Source organism: Silurus meridionalis, chromosome 5 (genome assembly GCF_014805685.1).
Source record: "Silurus meridionalis isolate SWU-2019-XX chromosome 5, ASM1480568v1, whole genome shotgun sequence".
Lineage (NCBI taxonomy): Eukaryota > Metazoa > Chordata > Actinopteri > Siluriformes > Siluridae > Silurus > Silurus meridionalis.
The window spans coordinates 13394386-13421831 of record NC_060888.1 but is presented as its reverse complement, the minus strand read 5'-3'; the positions used below and the strand labels follow the sequence as shown (position 1 = coordinate 13421831).

Below are 27446 nucleotides of genomic sequence, written 5' to 3'. Positions count from 1 at the left end.
ATTATTATTAGTAATGTATTATTATTATTATTATTATTTTCAACAACAACAACAATAATAATAATAATAATAATAATAATAACAAACCATGGTGCAGTTGAGAAAGAAACTTTAAACCATGAAATCAACAATTAAACCATTTCTTACTATAATCGTTGATTTGTTCATTGATTTTGTACAATTCTTCTATTTTATATCCAGCTCACTGCACATATCTGAAACATGGTCGTCTACTATTATTAAAGTTTCCTTTTGCCTTTCTAAACATGAACTATTCGCGATATGCAGTAACTCTATCGGTTCAAACTCTGTGCTGTCGAACTCATTCAACACGGGGTGTAGGACTCCTTCCGTCCTTTGCGTAACCTACGCATGTGACGTAGCAGGCTCATCACCATGACAACCCGGCCGGCCCACTGCCACTCGCGCAGCCTGAAACTAGTTTGGAGAGTTGAAGCTTTTGGTTTCGCGACAGTCGGACTTTCACAACTACTGGATAGAAACGCGGGCTGGAAGACGGGATTCCCGCGACGGAAAACCTTCATCCACTGAGTCAAGATGTTGAACATGTGGAAAGTTAGAGAACTGGTTGATAAAGCGTAAGTATTATTTTATTCATTTATTTTTTTATTTTATTTTTTTTCGAAGATACTCGGCTGTTCCGTCGACGCTCCCTGTTCTACCTGTTCGGAAAGAGACACGTATTCATTCCCTGACGTCACGTCGCACTCTTTTTTTTTTTTTTTTTTTTGATAGCAGCGCGCTAGTTAGCATTAGCGAGCTAACCCAAGGTGCGAGTTTTGTTGACCTTAGGTGGCTAGTTTAGCAACTGTCGAGATTGTTAGCCGAAGTAGATTGCTGCTTCTGGCCTCTTTATGGCATTAATCGTGACTGGTTTAAATTGGTTTTCCATTAAAAATGTTCACACCAACCACTTGCATACATTTGCTATATATGTAGCATTAGCTAGATAGTATGGACGCTAAGTTTCCGCTTGTAATAAGTAAATACAGAGGATATAGCCAGCCAGGTCCGAGTTTTGAATGGGATTTGCAGAACTGATTAGATGCAACTTGTTGACAATGAGCTTAATGGGCTGTTAACACAAGTCCAGCTCACTTCGCTGCGCTATTATGACACTGCTAATGTTGATTAGGATTACAAGGTTATTGAAGTCGGCTTTTGATCGATTGCTTGGAACCTGCAAGCAAACCACAGGAGTTGTCTCGGGTGTTGCCAAGTTACATGGCGGAATCCGGTCTCATTTTTAATCCAAGTTTGAATTTCACATGATTATGCACATGCAGAGGAAAGATACGATCTCTAGCTGAGTTGTTTTGTTCGATCCTTCAGCCGACCTGATGGTTTCAGATTTCAGTCACAGTAACGTTAATCAGGCACGAGAAATTTTGTATGAGTGCAAACATGATAAAGTTGCCTGTGTTGGAAAAAATGGCCTGTGGACATGGCCTGCTTTTGAGCTTGCTTCCCTAAACACTTAAAATGAAACATAAATACTACTATTATGGCAACTTAAAGTGAACTGAAATGAATATGGCCTTGTTGGGTTGGATATCTAATCTTGAAGTGATAAATTGTCTGATCTGGGTTGAGGTGGATGCATTGTTCCAGCTTTACAGTCATAAACCATTTCTTTGATATGTATATTACAAGGATGGTACAGTGGCAAGAAATCATACCTCACAGCCCAGAGTCCTAGACCCTGCCTCTAATCCTGTCCGGGATCCCGTCTCTAACTCTGACTGCCTCTAATCCTGTCCGGGATCCCGTCTCTAACTCTGACTGCCTCTAATCCTGTCCCGGACCCTGCCTTTAAATCTAATAGTATCTAATCCTGTCCCGGATCCTGCCTCTAACTCTGACTGTGTCTAATCCTTTCCCGGACCCCGTTTCTAACTTTGACTGCCTCTAATCCTGGCGTTTAAATCTAATAGTATCTAATCCTGTCCTGGATCCTGCCTCAAACTCTGATGGTGTCTAATCCTGTCCCGGACCTTGCCTCTGATTTTGCCACTGACTCTATTGTCTCTAATCCTGTCCCTGATTCTAATCCTGTCCCTGATTCTGCTTTTTTCTGCTTTCTAATCCTGTCCCTGATTCTGTCCCTGAATTCTGCTTGTCTCTATCAGGTGGGTTTCAGTCTATTTCCTAAATACATGCCTGTACATGAACTGAAAGCACAAATGCAGTGCACAAATACACCTCCCTCCTAGTGTTCCCAGGATAGGCTCCATATCCATCCAAAATTAACCAGAATAAATCACTTCCTGAAAAGTCTGATTTTATAGCCTGCACAGATTAATGTTTTTTTTTTTTTTTTTTGTGCACATCTACACCCACATGAAATAAGCAGGGAATGTTAATTGTTGGATTTTTGGTTAAAGCAGCAAATGACAAAATAGTCATAAATAATTAAAAGGTGGGGCTTGAAAATTATAAAGCAATAACTGTTCCAAAATGTGTAGTTATTTTTTGTGGCTTACACTTAAAATTACAACTTCTTTGCTTTTGTGGTGGTGCTGCTGCTTTTTAAATCTCAAGAATGGACCGTGATTTGCCATCGCCTGGAAAAAAACAGACGGTTGTTCTGTCTGACATTTAGTGTGTGCTGTTCATTTTGTTTGTTTTTTGTTTTTTTTCCCAGTTTTCTCCTGACCTGTTCTCTGCTGTGTGGCTTTTTCAGCAGGTCTTTGTTTAAATACCGTCTTGTTCAAGTGAAGGGGAACTATATTGTAACTGTTAATTTGTAGTAAAGTCTAGCAGCTAAGGGTTTTTTTTTTTTTTTTATTACAGGAAGTGCTTTGTAAAAGTATGTATTGAGCAAACAGCAGTCATATTCTGAGTCTTGACAGTAGGGAAGTTGACGCATCTCATGAAAGCCACTATCAGCAGGAAATAAAGAAAATGCAGCAGCATGTATCTGTGTAACAGATCTGGGTCGTTGAAAAAGCGATGCCAGCAAAAATTGTAAATGTAAATTCAGGTTTAAGGTTATGTACAGCATTCTTTTTTTTTTTTTTTTGCATCTAACATTTTTATGCTTGGTAATTGTTGGTGCTACATTCGTGATTCTCAGGACTTGTTGCTTGTGGTGTTTATAAAAAAAGAAAAGGGGGAAAAAAAAGGCTGCGTTGCTCAATGCATCTGCATATTGCAGACGTCTCGGTGAAGCCAGTATATACTGTTCAGCAGGGGGGGTGTAATATTATATATCATTATATTTTATTTGCTCTGGAGAAACAGTGGCTTGGTCCTAAAGCTAAGTGGGCTGTTGTCAAAACCCGCAGATTATTTCGAGCGTTGCGGGTCTTCAATGGAAGTTCTTAAGGTTCACACTTTCAATGAACCTGTTTGCTCTGAATTCTCTGCAGCCCCACCTAATTTTTCAGCTCTCACTTGCAGAACCAGACTACCTGTTTTGTCATTCATATCCCTTTGCTGCGTAACAGGTTTCAGTTCACAACCTGTGCTGCAATCTTGCCCTTTTTAATATGCTTTGCGAATCAACACTTACAGAAACAGTTATAACTTTCAAACATTTATTTATTATTAGCATGAACAAATTCTTTCTATTTCCCACAAGTAAAACCAGCAGGAAGAACAGGGTGTGGTGGGGACTTTTCAAGGTTTTTGTCCGTCATTTGCAATGTTTTAATATCCAATTGAACATGGTAAAGCTAGCCACCAAATTCTGAGTAACATTGATCATTCTTAGGAAACAAGAAGCATTGCCAGGTCTATCAGATTTGCTTCTCTCCTTATTTGCTTTAGTTATAGTTTTTCTCCGCCCACAACCTTTACCACAAAAGATAAAATCCAGGACGACCCGTGTGTGTGTGTGTGTGTGTGTGTGTGTGTGTGTGTGTGTGTGTGTGTGTGTGTGTGTGTGTGTGTGTGTGTGTGTGTGTGTGTGTGTGTGTGTGTTGTTTCCTGTTGCATAAATGTACCTATGAAAATAGGAGGACTTTCTCTTGAGGTGATAGGGTAGAGTGAGAGATGCAAGTTGGAATGTATTTCCTGAAATAAAAATTAACACTTTTTTTTTTCTTTTTTTTTTTTCTTTTTTTTTATATAAATGAAACCAGGTTAATCTTGTCGCTGTAGTCAAACGTGTATGGCAATGTTCCATTTATTGACAAGGCTAAAGTAAGCACAAGGCACGGCGTGTTTGTTTGTTATGGCTGGGTAGGGGTGTAAGGATAGAACCCCACTGTGTGTGTTTTGTGTTGTATATAATGTTGCTATTTGACAGAGAATTAATCAATAATCTGTCCTTCCACTGATTTGGTCACCAGAGATCTTCAGTAATATCTTTTAAAGGCTCGTGTAGCTGAAGAGCATTCATTCAGGATTGATTGCTGATTGGAAACTAAGTACTGATTAAGGAAGTGGAATCAGGTTCTTTGCAGCTAAGACTGACGAGTGCTGTGTTTTGCAATTGTGGGCCATTTATTCACTGCCCCCATCTTGCTTGGTGGAGTTATTGCACCTAATGGTCAGAAATGGGAATACTAATAGAAGCCAATTGAAGTATAAATCACTGTTCTCTTCTTTCCCGATGAAGTTAACAGGAGAGTTGATGTCATGGTTACCAGGTGGATTTTTATGTTACGCCAAGTTGACCTGGTTTAAAAAATATATTTTTTGCAACCAAACATGAGATTGCTGTGTGTTCAGTTATTTCATTGCACAACACATCGCAAAGATTGGAAAATAAATAAAACCATGGCCGAGGATAGAGTATTCCCCTGCTGGACTTTTTTAATCTAGTTTCAGGTCCTTTTTTGTAGAACATCTAGTTGAGCAGGAAATAGAGCTTCAACTCTTAATCCTGGTTCTTGATACTAGTGCTTCTGAGTAACAGGTGATGCAGAACACACCTGCTTTTTCCAACACAGTTGAACAAAGGAATCTAAAACCGCTAAAAACTGACCGCTATACTGTTTCCTGGATGACTGTTTTTTTCGCTATCAACTTCCTATTAAATGGTGAGTTAAAACATTTGCTGTGTAAAATCCTATAGTATAAGTCAAGTGTAAAACTGATCAAACTATCAACAATATGCCCAGTTATTGCCCAGTTTCTTGCTGTACAAAAATGTAGGTGCAATGACAGTACATGAGTCTTCTCATAGTTCATGGTAAGATGAAATAAAGAGGAGAAACCTTCTGTATGAATTAATGGCCCCCAAACCCGGTAAAATGTGCCAATACTTTTATTTTCTGAACATCCATGTTGATATGGGTTGCATGCTGAACGTGCGCTTGAGGGGACCTTCCCACTTTTAAGAGCAGAAATTCCATGTTGAGGGGGAATTTTCTTTCTTTTCGAACAACTTCTGATTTCATTTGTTCTTTGGTATCTCATAATTAGCCTATGTTTAAACTTTTGCTGCTTCATGTGGTCTTCCTTTACAGAACCAATGTTGTTATGAACTATTCAGAAATTGAATCTAAGGTTCGAGAGGCCACAAACGATGACCCATGGGGACCCTCAGGACAGCTAATGGGAGAGATAGCCAAGTAAGTAAGAGTTACACAATATGGCCAAATCTGGCAATCGCACCTAGCATCATGTTTTCCTTTAAGTAGAACTAAGAGACCCAAACGTGTTCTAGCATGACACATACCCTATTCATAAGTGAGCTATAAAAAACATGTGGTAGGTTTTCGTCTGCTCCCTACTTCATGAATCAGGATGTTATGCACATGAGTTTGGCCACTCTTAAGGACCCTGGCTCACACACATTTAGATTGGTGATTGCTCAATTTCCAGTTACATGACAAAGTATTTGACATCAATACTGATGAACCTTCTCATTTCCTCATCATTCACTGTAAAAAAAAAAAATATATATATATATATATATATATATATATATATATATATATATATATATATATATATATATAATATTTTTTTTGTCAGACTCATTTTTTCATGTTGATAAGTTAGATTGTAAGATTTTTCTGGATTATCACTTAAAAGTTGACTCAATCAAACTATATATAAAAGGTCATTTAAAAAGAAAAATTCATTGCTAATATAAGTAATTGATTAAGGACTAAAACAACATTAATATGTCTTGGTTTTTGCAATGCATTGTGGAATTTATTTTTTTAAACAGAAGCAGCCATGCCTTCAATAGTACAAACTCACTAATGTTGTTCTGGCTGAATAAGCACAAATCCATTCACCAATCAAACAATTTGCCTTCCAGAAGTGTGAAAGTTACAGCAAAGTAGGGACTAAAGCCATAAACGGATGTTTAACAAGCAAATATTAGTGCGGGTGTCCAAAAACCTTTAGCCGTATAGTGTATCTGTGAGGGTTGTAGTTAGGCCCGTCGCAGTAAATACTGTATTGACTTACCGCACAAGAATTGGACATGACCTTGATCAAAATAAAAGCCTCAAAAATGTTGCCGTTCACGCTGAGTCTACTTTCTGTGTGAGGGGGGGCAGGGCTCAGGCAGCTCCTCCACACACAGAGCGGGCAGTGACCGGCGAAAAGAAGGCATTACTCCAAGTGTTATTTAATGTTTTTCTTAGGACCACAGCTGTTCTGAAAAGTTAAATCTAAATGGACTTGGTTTTAAAGCCTAATTCACAGCGCCAGTGAGGCAACATTTGGGCATTAAGCTGAATAAGAGAGGAGAGCCAGTTAACGTGAATAAGCCAGTGTGTCCACTTTATTTAAAAGCAGTTTCAGTGAAAATAGGCACTATGACTAACCTAAAATCTCACCCAAAACATAACCATCCCACCCAGTAATTTGAGCTGGGAATAAACACATTAAATCTACAAGAATGTTGTATATTGCAAAAATATCTGGTACAATATATAAAATGTAGTTATTGTGACTGGCCTAGTTGTAGTGATCTTCCGCAGCGCTCATTTTGTCTTGTTCGCTGTCCTTGAATTAGCTCAGTGCTTCATCGCTGTCTGTATTCATGTGCAGGTCTACATTCATGTATGAGCAGTTTCCAGAAGTTATGAACATGCTGTGGTTCCGAATGCTGAAGGACAACAAGAAAAACTGGCGGCGAGTTTATAAGGTAAATGAATGAGAGGAGGGGGGTTTACTGTAGCTTTATTCAGACGGAATAGGATTTACACACGGGATAGTCCCATCATAGCTTTTGGTTTGTTGTCTTCACTGTTGTCAAATTCTACCTCATTAATTTTTCCCAGTAAATTTTATGGTTCTGAACATTTTAGTCTTGTCTATGATATTTCAGACAAATGTCACATCTTGCTTTAGGGAAGGATTACCACTATTAATATGAATAATTTTCATCAAATCCAGAATAGTTTGTGCTTTTTAATTAAACTTACTGAATTATTTTTGTTGTTTTCTCCAGTCGTTACTGCTGCTGGGTTACCTGGTGCGAAATGGGTCTGAGCGGGTGGTCACCAGCACAAGAGAGCACCTGTATGACCTGCGCTCAATTGAGAGCTATCACTGTATAGGTGAGTCAGCAGCATTAGTGCTAGACATTGGGATAGTGTGCTACTCACTTTTACCCCACTAAATCTGTTTCCAACCAAATGCGTTAAGAATTATTCAGTTGTTAAGCCGTTTACATGATGTAATAGAAAAATGCATTTAACCGAAAGTGATACAACAAACATATGCAGTTCATGTTCTGTTGAGGAAAAGAAAGCATCACTTCATGATAGATATCACTTCAAAAACTATAATTGAAAAAGAAACAAATGCATTGGCTCACGTTAATAGCATCTATTGATAAAACATTTTACTATGTTGCATTGTGCATACAATGCGTATAATACAATTGAACCTTGATCAAATACAGGTAACGTTGCTACTGGTTAGGCACTGTGGCATGCAGCCAATCTGAACTTATTTCCTTGAAAAAGAAGTTAGTGCTGATAAAAAGAGAAAGTATTCATAAAAAAGCAATAGCTCCTTATTGACTTGGGTGTGGGTAAAGATGAAAAAGATTTTGGCTCTTGCACCAGAGCTTATATTGTGTGCAGAGCAGATATCTTGACTGGATTAGGGTTCAAAGCAAGCTCATAGTTGCTCTCCTTTGCACATTTATTTTCCTATTTCCTATTTAGTGGTTGTAATTTATCATTCTGTAAACTTAAAAAGAGCCCCGATAATTGCGCTCAGATTTTTTGGCACGGGGTTGCCACCATACGTCACCCTCAGTCATCTTTTGCTATTTATATAAAAATGTATGTTTTTTTACAATCAGAATTGTCTTTATTTATTCTTAATTTTCTAAAGAAAGTTCCTACCCGTTTTAGAGTAAATGATTAACAATTAATATTTAGGCACTGCACAGCAGTACCTTTTAATACAAGTAACAGAACCCCTTTTTGTTTTTGAAGATTCAAATATTCCTTGGAGTTTATTTATTTATTAATCTGGATCTATTACATGAACATTTTCTAGAAAGATACAAGGTGCAACTAGACCGAGAGTGCTCAATGCAAACAGTGTAGTAAATCATGATGAATCATGGTTTGCCAAAATCCTTGTCATAGTTAATAAATGCAAATTATTTGATTATTTACAACGCTCCCATTATTACATCGTAACTAAACTTTGTAATAATATATTGTGTATATATATATATATATATATATATATATATATATATATATATATATATATATATATATATATATATATATATATATATATAAATAATATTGTATAGTAATTTCAGTCTTGGGCCAAACGCGAAACTAGCTCCTTTTGACATATTTGCCGATGAAAAACGTTTTGACCGAATTGTGCCTCATGAAGTTTTGTACATCAGATTGTTGCCATGCATAGATATTGCTTTGCACAGCAGGCATAGTCTTAAAGAGATTAAAGCCAGCAAGAGGTCATTTTTGCAGATGAGAATGGGAAGGACCAAGGCATCAACGTGCGGCAGAAGGTAAAGGAGATGGTAGAGTTTGTGCAAGACGATGACAGACTGAGAGAGGAGAGGAAGAAGGCCAAGAAAAACAGGGACAAATATATCGGCGTGTCCTCTGATAGCATGGGGGACTTCAGATACGGTGAGTCCTGCTCTCAGAAATGATTTGCCCCATTTTCTCTCTCTCTCTCTTTCTCATACTCAGTCACTCACTTCCATCCTAATGCTCAGCAGGGACTCTTGCACGTAAATTGGATGTGCTATGACTGGGGAGTTGTTTATCATGTGTGATTCCATGGTGGTTCTTTCTCTCTCCTTTCTTCTGATTTTCTCATCCTCTCAGGAGGTTTGTTTTGACGGATGAGTAAACTGGCTTTATTTTGATTGCCAGTAGGAATCTATGTCCTTAACCACATGACAGCATATATATTTAATTATTTAAAGTTAATCATTTCATTACTTTACTGCCCATTCGTTGTTTTTTTGTATGTATGTGTGTGTATGTGTGTGTGTATATGTATATATATATATATATATATATATATATATATATATATATATATATATATATAATCTCTCATCAGTCAAAGCTCCATGTTTCTGTGATTCTTTTAAAAAACTGTTTCATTTACTCTTTCGTTGTATACACATAGTGGCAAAACATATATTGGTAATAGTTGTGCTATTAAAGTGCGATCTAATGATTCCTCTGAATTGGTCGCTGCTGTATTTACTTAGTAGATGCCAAAACAAACTATTTTAAAGCCATTAATGTTTCCTCTCACTGCACATTACACATTTCCTCCCTCTGTAAATTGTGAATGTAAATCTATTATTTCTAAAATATATTTATATATATCTCTTTGTATTCGGAACACCTGTACACCTCCAAATTCTTGCTGATGCAGGCCGAGAGTTTCTTGGTTTTTCGGTTTCTATTTTTTAATGCAAAAGAATTGGCTTGTTGATGTGGAGGATGAGGTGGGTAGTGGCTCACTATTACAAAACAATGATAGGATGGCCCAAGATCTCATAGGCATTTTTAAATGATTCAGCTATTGCAGTACCAAAGGGTAAAACAAGTTTTACTTGTAAGTTTTGCAATCGTGTTTATCTCTCTTTAAACTGACTGTTTAATTACACTCATTGTGTAATTCAATTGACTGGAAAAAAAACCTGACCGTTAATGTGTTCATTTTGTTCTTTTATGTTCGTTGAAGGTGCTGACAGGTACGAATCGCGCTCCAAGTGGGACGATGACTGGGAAAACAATAAAGGCACTTTCCCGTTTAGTGAGAAACTGGGAGAGATCGGCGACAAGATCGGCAGCACAATTAATGACACTATAAACACATTCCGCAAGAAAGACAGAGATGACTCCCCAGAGAGATTCGGGTCAGTGCTTCAGGTTCTTTTGCTTCTATTGTGACACACATTTAAAACTGAGCACATCAACCTGGGGAAAGGCATAAGAATACTACACTCCAGTCATTGTTTCCCATTCTTCTGATGATTTTCAGCTTTTTCCTGCTCCCAACACACATGAGCTAGTCATAAATGTTAAGACCCCCATGAGTTGGATTAGGTGTCTGGATTAACTGTCAAATGCTGCACTTAGAGCATTGAATCTCTGGGGAATTTTGATTTTTTTTTTGTTTTTTGAGCAAAAACAAATTAACCAAACATGAACTGCTTTTTTTTTTTGTACTAAATGTGCAAACTTACTCTCACAAACAAGTTTTTGTGTTACTTTAGAAAAACAATAATCAATACAACATAAAAACCTTTTTCGGGTTTAATAAAGTGCAAACTTTCACGAGTGTAGACAACTTCTGGTTATTTTAGCAAAGTAAAGTAATCTAACAAAATATGAGGGAATTGTAAAGCGCAAACTGTAGACTTAATTTCAGTAACCTTTTTATAAAATAAATAGTTACCTGAAGAAAAAAAAATCCCTAGAGAGAATTTTGTAAACCAGTTCAACATGCACCTTACATGCTAAATAAAATTGAACAGGTGCCAGAGGGCATTTTACAAGTTTTTTTTTAGCAAGAAATACAAGCCTGTCCACTACATCAATATTGAGACACGCCTCAATCATTTCCTGTGGCATGTTACAATGCCCCCACTCGTGCTGAAGACCCTCTCTGATGGAGCCCTTGTAGCAGAAATAGAGAGGTACTTCTTGGCCAGATTACTAAGGCTTATGTTGTTCCACCACTGAAGTGGCTCAGTGTCTTTGTCTGTATCTGGGGACAACAAGTAGGACGTCAGCTCAGTTTCAATTTAGGGTCGATTATTTTGAGCGTATGAATAAATCCAGGCTTTTCAACTTCATGTATGGGCAAAATGTCTGCCGATGGAACACACCACAGCATCAGTAATATCTTCCATCCTGCTTATCATATGGGACACAGTGAGGTGCTGGTATAAATTAGTTGTACTGCTTTCCCTGGTTGCTACAATCTTCACAGAGGTTTTACAGCAGGCTTACAACATCTGAAGTTGCAAACCCAGACCAAGTTTATTGGTTTCGTCAGAGCATGCTGCCATGTTGTATTTCCCAAGTTGGGGGGGGGGGCTTTACATGACTACAGAAGCTAGCCAAACCAAAGTGAAATTGTAAAAAATATTGTTTTAACATTGACATAAACCATAAATTCAAATTAATCGATAATAACATAAAAACTAAAACTTTCCTATAGAGTTGGCATGGGATCTTGTGTGTGTGTGTGTGTGTGTGTGTGTGTGTGTGTGTGTGTGTGTGTGTGTGTGTGTGTGTGTGTGTGTGTGTGTGTGTGTGTGTAGGGGTGGTTGCATCATTTTGCTGCATGCTTTTCAAAATATTTGCATAACACCGTTTTCAATTATAATTTGCATTTGCACAAGGTCTCTTCAACATTTTGTCTTTCTAATCATTGTGATTGTGCACATCGAGAGAATGTATGCAAACATTTGAAACTACTATTTTCTTCATCTTCAAGTGAGACAGAGGAGGAGAGAAATAAAGAGTTCCGTAGCAGGCAGTCGGGCAGAAATGAATTTAAAGATGAAGAGGAGACCGTGACGACCAAAAGTGTTCAGATTGTTCAGGCCACTGAGACTACTGCTACGCGAAAGAAGGCATCCACCCCTTCAAAAACTATAGACCTGGGGGCAGCTGCCCATTACACTGGTGATAAATCTGCCACAAACACAAATGCCACCAAGGTAATAAATTTTTTATTTTTTTATTTAGCCCTTTATAGTTGTCAGTTGGTATGACATCAGTAACGCAGTTTAATTGACGTGAAGTCCGGAACATGGAAACACACTGCTGTAAAATAAAATCACATGATAAACATGGATAAGCACTGTACTCAGAGAATCCACAACATTGATTATATGCCATAAATCATGTTTCTCTTCTTTTCATCAGCCAACTGTCTCAGGTACAAATCAGTCCAGTGGTGGTCTTGTGGATTTGTTCATGGCAGATTCTACACCGGTGAAGCCAGCTTCTACAGGTTATTTCGCACACAAGTGTTCATATAATTCCTAGTAATGAGGAATATCTAGGTTTGCCCCATGTTTGCAGTTTATGCGTTTTTAAATCATATAATTTACTGCAATTCAGTCTTATTTAAAGCAAATAGTTTAAGGACTTCCATGGTGATGCTTACGGAAGATGATAAGTGTCATCACCTGGCGTTGTGGTTTTGAAGGCTGTGTGTGTGTGTGTGTGTGTGTGTGTGTGTGTGTGTGTGTGTGTGTGTGTGTGTGTGTGTGTGTGGGCACGCACATGAGTGTGCACAAGCGTGCATGTGCGCAAAGTGCACCAGATGGGCTGTCCTGTAGCCCCTGTCCACTGGAGCAGTTAGTTGCCAGGACCAGATGTTAGAGTGGTCCCATGTGGAGGTGGAGTGCTGAGCAGATGTGTCGTTCTCATTTCTCCCTATCTCTTTCTCCACTTTCCTAATATACATCAGTCAAACAGCTGCTTCTGTCTCTCAGCATCAGTTTTCTAACCACATTTGACTAAATCCAACAAGAAACAAGGACAGTTTGTGTGGGCAGAAAACAAGCCAACAGCCAGTCTTATTTCCTCTAAAGGTATTTATAGAGCAAAGTGAAGCGGTGTCATAGTTACATACTTGCATGTATTTTACAGTGGATATAAAATTCAGGGTTTGTAATGTTAAGCCCGATAGCAAGATGAAATCTTGGTACTCTCCGATCTGCATTTAATGGTACATTTCAACCAAAAAAATTTAAGTGAAAGAGGGATCTTAAGCTATTCGAGGAATAGACCCTGACCATGAGATGCAGGGCACTATGCTGCTCCCTCGGTGCAGGTTTGAACTAGGTGCCCTCAAGTTGTAATAATCTGATGGTCAGACTGGTCATTTGCATGCTATATTTACCAACCCATGGAAAAAAAACATACAGAAATATCTAACGTTTGTTGTCAAAGCAATTACAAGCATTTGTTAGAGAAGGCGGATACTGGGTGAAGACAGTGCTTTGTAGCAGGCAGGAACTGAATGGGAACGTGTTGGAGCAGTAGGGTACTGGCTGGGAGTATGGTTTAAGCAGGTGGGTGCTGGGTGCGGACTGTGTTTGAGCAGGTGGATTTTGACTTGGAAGTGATTGAGCAGGTGGTTAATGGGTGGGGTGCTGTGTTGAAGCAGGTGGGTACCGGTTGAAGACTGTGGTGTAGGTGGGTACTGTGTGTGGACTGTGGTGGATCAAGTGGGTAATGGGTGGGGACTGTGTTGGTGCAGGTGGGGATTGTTTCGGAGCAGGTGGGTAATGGGTAGGGACTCTGTTGGTGCAGGTGGGTAATGGTTAGGGACTCTAGTGCAAGTGGGTAATGGGTGGGGACTCTGTTGGTGCAGGTGGGTAATGGGTGGGGACTGTTTTGGAGCAGGTGGCTAATGGGTGGGGACTGTGTTGGTGCAGGTGGGTAATGGGTGGGGATTGTTTTGGAGCTACCACCTGCTCCAAAACAATCCCCACCCATTACCCACCTGCATGGGTGGAATTGTGTTGGTACAGGTGGGTAATGGGTGGGGATTGTTTTGGAGCAGGTGGGTAATGGGTGGGGACTGTGTTGGTGCAGGTGGGTAATGGTTGGTCATTGTGTTGGTGCAGGTGGGTAATGGGTGGGGACTGTGTTGGAGGACAGTGCTTGTTTTAAAATCTTTATTATTTTTTCTTTCTCTCTGCTCTTGTCTAGATTTACGCTCAGACCTGTTTGGAGGTTTTGCAGATTTCTCATCAGCTGCAGCTACAGCCAGTCTTCCTACAACAGCTGGTAAGCACATATTAACAGTACATCAGAAATTTAGCATTGAGTTGCACGGGTGTTATTGGTGTTGTCATTATAACAACCCATTTAGCAATAAGACTTGATATATTATTTAAAAAACAATGTAAGCATATTATAAACATGTAACAAAAAAAAAAGTTATTCAAATTATTATGAGCAACATTCACTTTTCATTTTATTTGGAATGCCTGTATATTTGCTCGCACTTATGTTTACTTATAATGTTTATGATAAAATGATTCATGGGTTTTTATTTAAACTAATGACCTATAAGATACTTTAACGTAAATATTTATTACTTTCATGACCTGATATATCGAATTGTTCGATTAAAGTAGTTTGAATTTTAATCCTCAAGAGAAGGAAAAAACTCCCCCCTCCTAGCACGTACTTTTTTTTTTTGCACTTCAGCTATTTCGAGCAAGTGACACAAATGTAACAGAAGGCTGTTGGTATTTGCAACGGGGCCATCGCCTGTTGTCGTCATCATATGCCTTTTTATGAAAACCAGAGAGCATAAAGCTCTTAAATATTGAAAAGGAAAAGGAGGGCAAGCCATATGGTTGAGCTCTGTGCTAAAGCTAATGAGGACAGACACATTTCAACTTGTGTTGGGCAAAACATCTCCCACGGTCTGCTTGGGAGAAAGGGAAATGAGCTGGATTAAATCTGATGCTCAGGCCTAGGATTATGTAGATTTATTTTCAGATACTGCATTTTGCAGTGGTTGATCTTTATCATCAGTTTATTATAGTTAAAGGTGCTTTAATGCAGTATAAAAAAAAATTAAATTCCACTCTCAACATTAACAAATCCAACTTATAGCATGTGATTTAATTTCGAGCAATTCATTAAAACCTTTTTGTCCACTTAGCCTCAGCACCTAGTGGAAATGGAGATTTTGGAGAGTGGAACGCGTTTTCAGATGTGCAGTCGGCCCCTCCGCCTGTAAACCCTGCAACAACAAACCTGTATGCACCTGCTTCTGCCTCCACAGTGCCCTCTGCTGATCTTTTTGACCTCATGGGTCCTTCTCTTAACACCAACATCAGCGCTTCCCAAAGCATAAACTTCTCCATGACCAGTACTCTTCCCATGTCCAAATCTCAGGTGTGTGTAACTTCCACTTATTGTTATACGCATTTCTTACAGTTAACTGATCTTTCACAAATTTGGCATTGACCGTGAGTCTTTCAGCTTGCAACGACTTTCTTCTCAAACCACCAAGTGTAATAAAAGCTACTCAGGTTTGGAGACATTTGTGGTGGAGCAGACTCTTGTTAACATGTTAATAGCCTCTAAGTGGGATGTTCTGATTGATTTGTAGTAACTTGGTCTGATTTGATTTGTAAGTTTATGTAATATGCAGTTAAAACGTATGCAATTGTAACATAAAATCTCGAGCACGTGCCATGATTTACATTCCCTTCATATTTCGCCTCTAAAACCACATTAGGGTGTATAGAGTATACCGAGTAAAACATCTGAACGCCCATCTGTAACATAATTAATACGGTATGCTTAGAGTGGAAAAGCTCAATAAACAAGATTTACCCAAGGAAAGACAATATCGGTTGAGAGTTTGAGCAGGCGGTTTTGAGAGCAGAAGAACATGAAAGCGAGACAAAGGAGGGTTAACAAACAGCACTGGTACAATTTCCACCCACCCCCTTCACATTATCCACCAACCCCTGCCCCCCTGGGACACCCATCACAGAGCCTAGCAGAATGAAGAAGAACAAGTTTGAGTCAGAAAATCATTAAACTGAAACAAAAGCCTCATGTAAAGATGATATTTGCATGCTAAAAACCTGACCTACTTTAAAATGGCAACATTTGTTTGGCTAAAGAAAAAAAGTATATCCCCCACCACACACACACACACACACACACACACACACACACACACACACACACACACGTGCAAACAATAAAACAAAGCTTCTTAGTCATCATTGTTATAGACTAATAACTGTCAAGAAACCTGATAACCTCAAGAGATTTTGCTTCAATCACTAGAATTTTTCACACCGACCCGTTTTCTGACTTTTTATTTTTCTTCTTCTTTTGAGGAATTTTTTTTCTTTTCTTTTTTTTTTTTTTAGCAAATAAATTCCAAATGCAAGTGATATTAAAAAAAAATGCCCCTGACCATGTAAAACTCCTATCTTGTAAATAAATCATTAGTACAGTTGAATTAGGTGGCTTGAATAGGACATCGTCTCGGTCATTCATTTGGTGCAGTGGTCATCCTCAGTTTTTAAACCTCTGTTGTTTTCCTCTTTGGGGTTAAGCCTCTGCAGAGTATGGGAACTCCACTGGTGCCTCAGCATTCTGTGCAGAAACATGAAGCCAAGAAGGCCTCCGTGCCATCCACTTGGTCTGATTCCAATCTCAACATCAGTCTGGACTACCTGGGACCTGGCATGCAGCCCCCGAAACCAAGTCAGCCCACACTCAACATGATGCAGCAGCATGGTAATGACTCAACACTGCATAGAAACACAGCACGACAAAATGTCTGCCTCTGATAACAAGGTTACAGTCAATTTCATAATCGCCCTGGTTACCACATATGCTTAAAATGTTGGATTATTGATTGGATCTTTTAAGCTGTAACTTATCTTTGATCAGTTTTCTACAAACACTTTACTACAAGTAATATTTTGGTTGGAAAGCTGCAAATATATTTTCCAAAATGGATCTTACAAAATGTAATATATTTGAATATGGATTACTTCCTTCCTGAAACACCTTTTTTTTCCAGTTCCAGTCAACATGATGACACAGGGTTTTGCTGGCATGAACCTTGGCGTGCAGCCGGGCCCTGCCCCTGTACGACCCCCCACCAACCCCTTGATGGTAAACATGGGCATGCCACCTGCCATGGGAGGCGGAGCAATGGGCGTAGCTCCTATGGGAGGCCTGCCACTCAATCAGGGCATGATGGGAATGAACATGAACATGGGAATGCCAGGAGCTGTTGGCATGGGGATGGGAATGTCAGTGCCAGGCATAAATATGAGCTCTGCTATGGCACAACCGAAGCACGATGCCTTTGCTGACTTTGCCAACTTTGGCAAATGAATCTGAGAGATGGAGTCTGTAAGCTGGGACAATCTTTGTGGAAGGCAGGAGCATGAAGGATTTTTGAAGAGCTGCAAACAAAGATTACTTGAAAGATGTCAATTAAGGCTGCCCAGAATTTTATTGTTTGCTTACACATTACTGATGTGTAAAAGGGTGAATCTAATCAGTCTGAGTACCACAAGTAGCCACATGGACAGCAGTCCACATGAGAGAGAAATGTGTGATTTGCACTTCCACTTCTAACATTCAAATCTCGAAAGAATCTTAACTACAGGATCTCATATATATATATATATATATATGATCCTGTAGTTAAGATTATAAATATAAACGGAATGACATTGACTTGGCCCCAAATGATGTTCTCACTCTTTCATGTCGTTTTTGAGGATTATTCGATTTGATTCAATTTAATTTAATATCCTCTATCTAAACTTGTAAATACTATTAAAGAAGATAAGTTATTTAAATACAAGATTATTCATTTAATGATGATTCTTATAATGATGTGTGAATCAGCGCAGAACTATAGTAAAGACAGTGCGAGCGAGAATCATGTTGAGAGCAACCACTGTGGCCTTTGGAACGGGAATATATTTTTATAGAAATGTGATCTGTTTTGCATTTTTATGTGAATGTACATCAGACACACCCGCAGGTTCTGGTCCTTCAATGTCCTTACATACACAGTGCCTATCAACCTGTTGCCTATACCTTTTTCTGAAGAAGACAATAAGATTACAGTATTTATTTCAGTACTGTACACATTTGAGCATATATGTATGCACGGTTTCGTTTCCTTTTTTTTTATGTTTGTTTGTTCCCCCTATGTTCACTGCATGGCTAGTGTGAATGATAATGTTTTGGGTTGTTTTCGTTTGTTTGTTTTCTGCACGTAATAGGATTAAATCTTTCCTTTATGCAAGTGGCTCATGATGAGTGAGTTGGGTGAGGCTGTATACTGAGATGCGTGAGGTTCACTGTGCTCTTCTGCTCACCGAGTGGAATGTTAAATCTTCAAGCCCATCTCTCTATTGTCAGAAGAAGGAACTCAACTTGACACCTTCTCTCACATGTACAAGCATTACACGCACACGCAAAATGACCAAAATCTGCCTTTTCTTTTCTTCTTTCCAAGGGATTGACGTCTTTTTAAGTTTGTTAGGGTATATGTGTAAGATTGCGGTATCGTATATAAATATATATATATATATATAGGGGTTGATGGATCTTTACTGAAAAACACTATACTTTATATGCAAATTCAACCAACCAACAAAACATCCCTTCTTCTAAAGTGTATGTCCTCACATTCATACACTGATCTGATTGTACCTATGATGGTCTTTTATGTCCGAGATTAAAGAGTTGATTTTCATTTGGATTTTGAAGGTTTGTGTTGTTATACTTTATTTTCTTATTTTCTTAATTTTGTTTTCTTTAAGGCTCAAAAGTTGTAATAAAACATTGCTTTTTGTAATTGAGATATAACTATTCCATGATGAAGCAATACTTCATAACATTCCTGCCAGCACATTTATTTAAATGGTCCTTGAGGGAATGTCAGTGGTGTGAGATCAGATTTACTTTCCATTACTTATTTTTTGTAAATATTTGTGGTTAACTTTTGATCAATTAGTCCTGGTCTGTCAAAACTGTGGCGGGTTTATATAAAGTGCACTGAAATTCCAGGCCATGGTTGTGTTTAGCTGTAATATTAATAAATACTGAAGATGCTGTGCACGACTTTGAGTTTTGGTGGTAAGTGTGTGTACAGGTGCAGAAAAGCCTCCATCTGGACACATGTGGGTTCCTACAGCCAAGGCCAACTGGCCAGATGATAAATATGCACAAAACAGCCACTTAGGAATAATAATCAGTTGTTTGATGGCTCAGCAAAAAAAAGCCTAAGGAGAACTATAAGGAGTTTCATTGCAAGCTTTGTGACACCAGGATCTAATGCTCATCAGGTGGTTTTTAATTCTTCACTGTTGTAGCATTTGGAGATCTTTCTGAACCCACAAAATAAATGATCTGTGTCAGGTGCAAACATCTGGAGAAAAGAAATGTCCTGAGAGATTAGCTGTAAAACTGGATTGTGAGTTCATCACTAATTCAAATGTACACTGAATATGGAGAATGTTGCAATAGCATTGTGGAAATAGTCTGTCGATATTAAATGTGAAATACTTGTGTCTTAGCAAACAAAGGACTGACCAGAACGCATACCTGCTTCCCTAATCGACAAAAATGCACTTTGCATATATGCATCTGGATTCTTTTTTTCTCCCTATGACATGTTTTGATTAAATGGGTTTTTAAAAAGTGGGCTGCAGTAAGTAGTGTGTATTTATGGCTTGTGTATGCAGAGAGTAATCAGTCAGATTTGTCAGGACACTAACAGCCTCTGAATGCCGTGTTCAGTCTCCAACTTTAAAAGCTCAATTATTCACGCCGAGCTTTATGAACTCTACAGAGACGCCAATGTCATTTCTAACTGCCACAAAAAAAAGACAAAACCAACAGGACATTCGGTTCTTTGCCTCTTTCACAATTACGTTAGTCTGAAATGAAAATTGGTACTGACGGGGGACTTGGATTCAAGTTGCAAAGACAAGCTTGTATTTCTTTATTTTTATAAAGAAAGAAAATTGAGGTAGACACATTCTTGGTAATATTAGACAAAGAAAAGCAGATAATCGCAGCTGTGAAGAAGCTGGTCATATCGGTCTCATAGCACCATCTAGTGGAGGCATCTGAATATGGTGAGCACTTGCAAATTATTGCAAAGTGTGAATTTGATTTATTTATATCCTCCACTTTTACAAGTAGGATTACTTTCATATCAATATGATACAATAAGAAGACTCAGCTCCTGTCCTTCTGTCCTCCATGAGAACCAGTTAACGATGCCACATAACCACTGCTGCAACTCTCACTGAATATGCACGAGAAGAACGTTTTCCCCACGGATAAAGAGCTGATTGACGTGCCGAGTACGCACTCGTCCATACTCCACTCTCGGCTTAGGCACCTTCTGCTTTAAACCAGCATCAGCGCTCGGGTTGTTTGCCCTTGAAGTCTCCGCTTCTGCTTCTTTCCCAGCCGCAGACTGAACTTGCAACTTTTGAAACAGCTGTAAACAAGACGAGGTTCACACATACAGTGGGATCAGAACTTTTGCCAATATTTAAATCATGGTGTCAACAGGGTTGACATTTTCTTACCACAATTACTGGTCACACAGATGTGGCAAAAACAGAGGTCTGGGTGTGTGCTAGGCATGTTTTAAGTGCTAATAATGACTGCAAAACTGGAAAGACAAAATATTCCATTTTAATTGACACTTTCTATCCAAAGAATTCAAGACTTGATGCAGTAATGCCTTGAACCGAAAACCAGTCCAGTGCTCCAAATTCTAATGTATTTTTTAAGAGCGACTTGTTTTGGGAAACAGGCAGAACACTACTGAGGGAATCCACATGCACAGTGAAACACACAGAAACTCCAGAACACACCTGAGCTCAGAAATCAACTTCCACTGTGACCAAAAGCTACAAAAAAAGTGTACGATTTCTTCATTATTTATTAAGTAATTAAAGAATTTCAAGATGATGCTATCTTGAACGCTCTGAGGCCGCTGTGGGAATTCCGACACAGCGTTCGCTTTTAAACATCTGTCTGCACAGGGGCCTTCAAATCATCATCACGCTCCCTCTAGCACACACCGTTGCTTCCAAGAGCAGCTTTATCTTACAAGCCAGCAGTATTTAACGTCCCTGACGGAGCCGCTGTGGTTTTATCTGGCCAGAATATTCAACTATTCGCAGGAAAGACACAGAGATATTTATCAAACACAAGTAGATATTTGTGTGTGAACTGGAAAGGTGACGTGTCATACCCTTGTAACGGTCAATGCTTTTTCGTGGTAAAACGCGTCTCCGAGTAAGGGCTCTCTGTAGGTCTCATCCACATCCACCATCGCCTACAGAACCACAGAGAGCATTCATGGAGGAAAAACATGATTATGGCAGTAACTGGGGACAGGATGTGACATTCACCCATAAAAAAAAAATCCACACACAGTCTCTACTTTTTGCACAATATTCTGTTTGCTGCTAGAGTTTATCGAAACAATACTTTTTTAGGTTTTGGTTTGTTTCTTTGTGCTCTTCAGGGAGAAGAAGAAGAAGAAGAAGCCTTGCATCTACAGCTATCATGTGTTCTCTTCATGACTGAAACACGCACACTGTCGTGTCTCAAAACTCACTTTATACCGAGACTGAACGTGTTCTGAAAATAAATATTCGGGTGTTTTATGTTACCAGGTTCCAGAATTTGTCGAAAGCCACCATGAAGCCGCTACACACTCCTCTCAAACCCTTGAAGGAACGAATATGGACTCGGACTCGGAGTCTCTGCTGGACGCAGCGGTTCAGTTCTCCTAAAGGACTTCCCTCATGCACTACACACACACACACACACACACACACACACACACACACACACACACACACACAAACACACAAATAAGTTTTTTGTCCTATTTTGTAAAGTCTTGGGCTTTTTAAAACCTGACACACGTACACGGCATCCTGGTGAGAACATTTTTAGGAGCTTTGCGTTGTGCAGCAGCAGCAGCATGTCGCTTCCCGCCGCTCTCCTCGTCTCCTTCTTCACACGGAACCTTCACTATGAGCTGTTTCAGCCTCTCGATTCTCTCTGGATCCGCGACTCCTCTTTTCGCTTTCCGAATCCTTTTCTCCACATTCTCAGGTTTCGCTCTGCCACGACCGCCTTTCATAAAACTCTCATATTCGGCGAGGTTGTTAAAGCACTTGATGTTCGGATACGGCAGAGGGACTTCTGGTGAATACAAGGCAAGCAGAGGATCAAACTGATCCGAACTAACATCCAGTTTCTTCTCAACATCACCGCGATCCTTCTCGCCTGGGATCTGCTCCGTACACGTGCTTACACTTCCAGTTTGCTCGCACCGGTGTGAGCTGCTATCACTTCCCACTGCTCTCTCACTTTCCTCCATATTTGAAATAAGCGCAGGTTCCGGGGGACTGAAGGTGGAAGCGTGTGTTGGCGTGAATCCTTAAGCCAGTACACGCTTCAACTTAAAAGCAGGCCCCCTGTGAGAGTGTTAGAGACGAATAAAAACGTTCTCTGATTGTCGTTTGCGCCACTAATTTTTAATAATTATAGTGTTAAACGCGATGCCATGTATTCTTCAGCATATTTTAATAAAGCAACGTAGATCTCTGGGAACAAATATTATTTACTCAGTGCTACACGGAGCTTTAACAGCGGCGCACTGGTTTCGTTTTCAGTCGATAGGCGGCAGGCTTGAGCATGGTCCAATCCACAAAAAAAACAGCACTATTTTAAGTACAGTGCACTACGTGTGGTGTAAAAGCCATTGACTTACGCCCTACTTAATGCACCTACGTAGGGGCAATGAAGGTGATTAGGGATTCGGCCGAAGAATAGCGCTTACGTTAGAGGAGTAGGGATTCTGCGTACTCTTCGGTTCCTGATAGAAAAATCTCGCTCTTTTTCTCGCATTTGTTTTTATTTTGATTTTAATTACATTTCGATGACAGTTCTGTTGTATTGATTGGGTTTACAGAAATGCTGTAAAATTATGTTGGCAGTATTGTATTATGTATATGGGCAAATCCCATTGTTAGTTTCTGGCTAAATGAGTTTTCCTGCTGTGTTTTCTAGCTAATGTTTGCTAGCCGGTGCATCAGTTGTATTGTTTATTATTTTTTTACGGCTTTAGCTGGTTCCCTTTGCATTTCGGCAACCTTTGAACTGTTAACAGGTACTGATGAGTAAGTTTTAAATGTAATATATACATTCATGAGTCTACCTGTTGGTAGGTTTTCTAATTCTACTCTACTTCTTTCTCAGACGCAGTGATGAACTATTTGTTGCCTGTGCAGATTTTTTTAATGCCTTTCCTGTCCTCAGATTCTACAGTCTAATGATGTTTGTAGTCTGAGAGGCTGCATCGTTGCTGTAGCTTCATTCACAACTAGTTACTGATCTGAGGTAAGGTCTTTAACATCTCCTGCATCATATGGGTTAAATAGGTTTATTGATAGCAACTCCACTTCTCACAGCTTGCCATGGAGTTCCCAGGTCACAGTCAGCAGCTGTTGGCCAGTCTGCGCTCTCAGCGTCTACAGGGATTCCTGTGTGACTGCACAGTCAGGGTCGGTCCCACTCGTTTTCAGGCTCACCGTGCTGTACTGGCCTCCTGCTCACCTTTCTTCCACATGTTCTACTCTGAACACCCAGTCGGCAGCACGTCTACGGTAAACGGAGGGCCAGAAGCTGACACCGTCACCATTAACGGAGACATCGTGACCCCTTCGGCATTCGGACTGCTACTAGATTTCATGTATGAGGGAGTGCTACAGTTGGCAGCACACCCACCACCGGAAGACGTTCTCGCCGCCGCCAGTTTCTTGCACATGAACGATGTGGTCCGAGTATGTAAGAAAAGACTACAGGGTCGTGGACTGGCCGAGGCTGACAGCACCAGGGCAGAAGAGTTAGGAAGTGAAACTGGGGGAGATGGAACATTATGTAGCGGATCATCTAGAGATGGAAAGTCAAATGGCCAAAGGGACACAATGGGAGGCGGACAAGGAGCAGTAAGGGTTTCCGCATCAAATCCAGCCTCTTCTCCATCAATAACACAGTGTCCACAGCCAAGCCAGCGGTCAGCGTCTCATATCGACACTAAATCAGAGACAAATGCAGGAGAACCTAATTGCATCACACATAGCATAAATCTGGGAAGTCCAGACATGGCAGACACTACTCAACCCGGTATGGACTCTATTCCCGCTGTAAATGATTCTGGACCAAGCTTGTACAGTTCCTCTCCTGTACCTGCTAGAGCTGGAATGACAGCTGTTAATTTAGAGTCTACACTTTCAAGTCCTTGCAGCAGCACTGAACCAACTCATACAGGAACAGAAACTCTGTCCAGTGCGTCCACTGTGATGGTTCTGGTTCCTGTGGAACACGGCCGAATTAGAGACTCTAGCCATGAAATATCCTTGTCAAAAGAAATAAGCAACATGTTCAACATTACCGTTAATCATCCTGGACAAACCAAAAAACCCTCGTCAATCCCACCCAGTGGACAGAGTTTAACCGACGACGCGAGACACGCAGCGAGCGCTTTAAATGAGCAGTCGCGGTCCTGTTCTCCCGCAGCATTGTCTTCAGCGGGTAGAGAGGACGGTAGTGAAGAGGCAGCGAAAGTGAAAGTGGAGGCCATTGTAATCTCAGATGAAGAGACAGACGATATGGAGGAGACTCCTGTTAGGGTCAGAGAGCGAAGGAAAGATGTTGATTTAGGGGAAGGGGAGAATTATGAGAACACGAATGAGGTTGAGATCACCAATGCCCACTTCATACCGTCTCACTCATTAATGCAATTATCGCATAGTCACCAAGAGCCAATCTCTTTCCCTTTCTCACCACAGGGTCCTAACACTTCCACTTCTGACCCGCCCAGCTTCCCATCATCTCTTTTTACTGCAGCATCCCAGCAACCAGAGCAGCAGTCCGTCTACTTCGAGGAATATCACGACTCTCTTGGGAATTTTGTTGAGGATGTGCCTACATGTGCCACTTGTGGAAAGACATTTTCTTGTGCTTATACCCTGAGGAGGCATGCTATCGTGCACACACGGGAGCGTCCTTATGAATGCCGTTACTGTTATCGGAGTTACACACAGTCTGGGGACTTGTACAGGCACATAAGGAAGGCACATGATCACGATTTGCCAATGAAGCGCACCAGAACAGAATCTGATCCTCCCCCATCTCCACCTCTTCCTCCAGCACCTCAGACATAACAAGATACAAGCTCAGGTGTACTGGACTGAGTAACAGAGCTTTTTTTTTTTTTTAAAGGTTAAACCTTTTTTTTTTTTTTGTGTGTGTTTTTCTTTTCAAATGACTGTTATGATTTAACATTAACAGGCATCTGCAAAGTCCCGAGCATTCAAGCATCAAACGTAACCGCTCACTGGATAACGTCGTGACCAAAACGTCCCATTCAGGACACCCTTCACTCTCATTACACATCATAATCCCAATTACTGTCTAGTTTTACAGTTTAGATACAAACAATATGAGCTTTTTGTTAAGATAAAGTCTCTTCTAAAAGTATTGGAACAGCAAGGCGGGGGGGACTGCATTTTAGATTTAAATTCCTGATATTTCCATTCAGATGTGGCACCTGTTTTTGTTCGAACCTACCCATTTTCAAAATGATAAAAAATATTGGAATATGGCGACAGATGCGTTTTGTGGCCCAAATGTGTCCTGTGAAGAAAAATGTTTAAACAATTATTAACTCTGGGTTTGAGCCTTGGTTTTATCAGTTAAGACTGCATTTTTTATTAAAAATAGAGCCATGTTTTGGAGAAATTCAAGCCAGGCATGGTGCATGTCGGCCAAGGAAAACGACAACAGCAGATGATGACGAAACCATTGTGAGAACAAATAGTGCAATCCACAAGAAAGGGCAAAAGTGTCACCAGGCACTGGTTTCATCGAAGCCTCCGAGAGCAGAAATATAGAAACCTCGTTAAACGTTTCCAATCTGGCATTTTAAACTGTACCATCATCTCATTGCAAAAGCAGGAAAATATGCCTTGTCATTCCAATACTTTTGGAGGTGACGGTAGCATTAACAGTAGCCTCGATGAGCATGGTAACTCATTGAAACACAAATTAATTTCAAATAAAAATAACAAACAGAGCTGCGAGGGAAGCCACAGAGACTCTAACCTCTGCTTTCAAGACTAAATAAATTCCCTGTGTCGAGGAACAATATTTGTGGCACAGAATCTCATTTTAAGAGGCACCAAATTCATTTATCCAGGCAGCCTGCTCTACTGCGGTTGTTGATTATCACTATATATCATTTACTTTTGTCATTATCAGTAATAACCTTATCCTGGTTATGGAAGTGTGGATCCTGAGCCTATGCCAGGAAAGAGGTGGGACCACACCATGGATAGGACACCAGGTTATTGCAGAGCTCAGCATATATCAAATAAATGAAAAGCTTGTGCCAAGTGCTCATGTCTAATGCAGAACACACACCAATTCACTCGTCTCATCTCTTCAGTCAACACCTTTTTTTTGCACACAGTTGTTTCGTACGAGATTATAACACTAAAAGGTACAGTATGGAATCTAAATGCTTTTGTTCCTTCCGGTTTTCTTTCTTTCTTGTGAAAGCATGATGAACCATTTAAATATTCTTAACTTTGAATAGTAATTTTGGCACCCAAGTTGTGGTAAATATACATACTGTTTCTGTAACAAACCGGTACCATGAGGAGGAGAGGAGAGATCGCCAAAGAGATAAGCAAGAGTGTAGAATACACATGGTACCAAACAGTTCTACATATTTAATCAGCATTAATAATCAGGGTAAACGCAGGTCACATGATCATTTCAAAATACAAATAACACCAAACTGAAAATGTTATCATACGTGTAATGATACCTTGAATCCAGTATGTACCGTACCACATGATACAGCCGTGAATATCGCACAATTCCCCCTATGCTCTATTCGTATTTCTATTTTCTAGTCATTTTGCTCAACATATCCACAGTTGTACATTTTATCTCCCTCAACACCCCCCCCAGAAGAATACTTCATGTGATTCAGCATTTTTAACTGCAAAGTATTCTGTACCAATATTCGCTTCATGGATGGTGAGCATGAGCTGCTCCATGTTGCTACTACAGGTTCTATGTTGAGTATGTTATTTGGTATACTGTCTCTACAAACAAAATCCCCAACAGCATGTTTCACGTACATTTTTTTTTAAATAAAAAAATGCTGTAAAGTTTTTAATAAGTTTCATACAGTAGTCTGTTCTGAAAAGTGTCGTAGTTTTATAGTTATTCAGATCCTAAATCAGGATCTCGTTTTAATTTTGTCTACTCCAGTAGATTAACACAAAATTAATTCATCTGCTCCACAATGTAAAAAGTTGTTTCATCACAATATGTAAAACAGCTCAATATTGTGAATAAAACCTTTTAATAATTGCTGAGTCA

The 27446-nt window shown here is 39.7% G+C and overlaps 3 protein-coding genes across 4 annotated transcripts; 2 read left to right on the top strand and 1 right to left on the bottom strand.

The window, feature by feature from the left end:
• Positions 1-441: 441 nt before the first annotated feature.
• On the top strand, positions 442-18708 carry clint1a (clathrin interactor 1a). Its single transcript, XM_046849373.1, has 12 exons — positions 442-599; positions 5439-5543; positions 6982-7078; positions 7385-7493; positions 8901-9065; positions 10144-10318; positions 11908-12133; positions 12342-12429; positions 14142-14219; positions 15109-15344; positions 16529-16712; positions 17002-18708. Exons 1-12 carry the CDS (start codon positions 559-561, stop codon positions 17319-17321), a joined length of 1824 nt encoding a protein of 607 aa, XP_046705329.1. The 5' UTR covers positions 442-558; the 3' UTR covers positions 17322-18708.
• A 1215-nt stretch (positions 18709-19923) lies between these two features.
• On the bottom strand, positions 19924-22556 carry lsm11 (LSM11, U7 small nuclear RNA associated). The gene is made up of 4 exons (XM_046849382.1): positions 21912-22556; positions 21650-21789; positions 21226-21309; positions 19924-20460 (listed from the first exon to the last, which is right to left on the bottom strand). The coding sequence occupies exons 1-4, from the start codon at positions 22366-22368 to the stop codon at positions 20260-20262; spliced, it is 882 nt and encodes a 293-aa protein (XP_046705338.1). The 5' UTR covers positions 22369-22556; the 3' UTR covers positions 19924-20259.
• A 184-nt stretch (positions 22557-22740) lies between these two features.
• On the top strand, positions 22741-27437 carry zbtb3 (zinc finger and BTB domain containing 3). 2 transcript variants are annotated; one of them, XM_046849375.1, is made up of 3 exons: positions 22741-23160; positions 23310-23390; positions 23462-27437. In XM_046849375.1, exon 3 carries the CDS (start codon positions 23468-23470, stop codon positions 25214-25216), a length of 1749 nt encoding a protein of 582 aa, XP_046705331.1. In that variant the 5' UTR covers positions 22741-23160; positions 23310-23390; positions 23462-23467; the 3' UTR covers positions 25217-27437. The 2 variants fall into 2 exon arrangements, with proteins under 2 accessions (XP_046705331.1, XP_046705330.1); XM_046849374.1 differs by having other exon boundaries at positions 23250-23390.
• Positions 27438-27446: the final 9 nt, after the last annotated feature.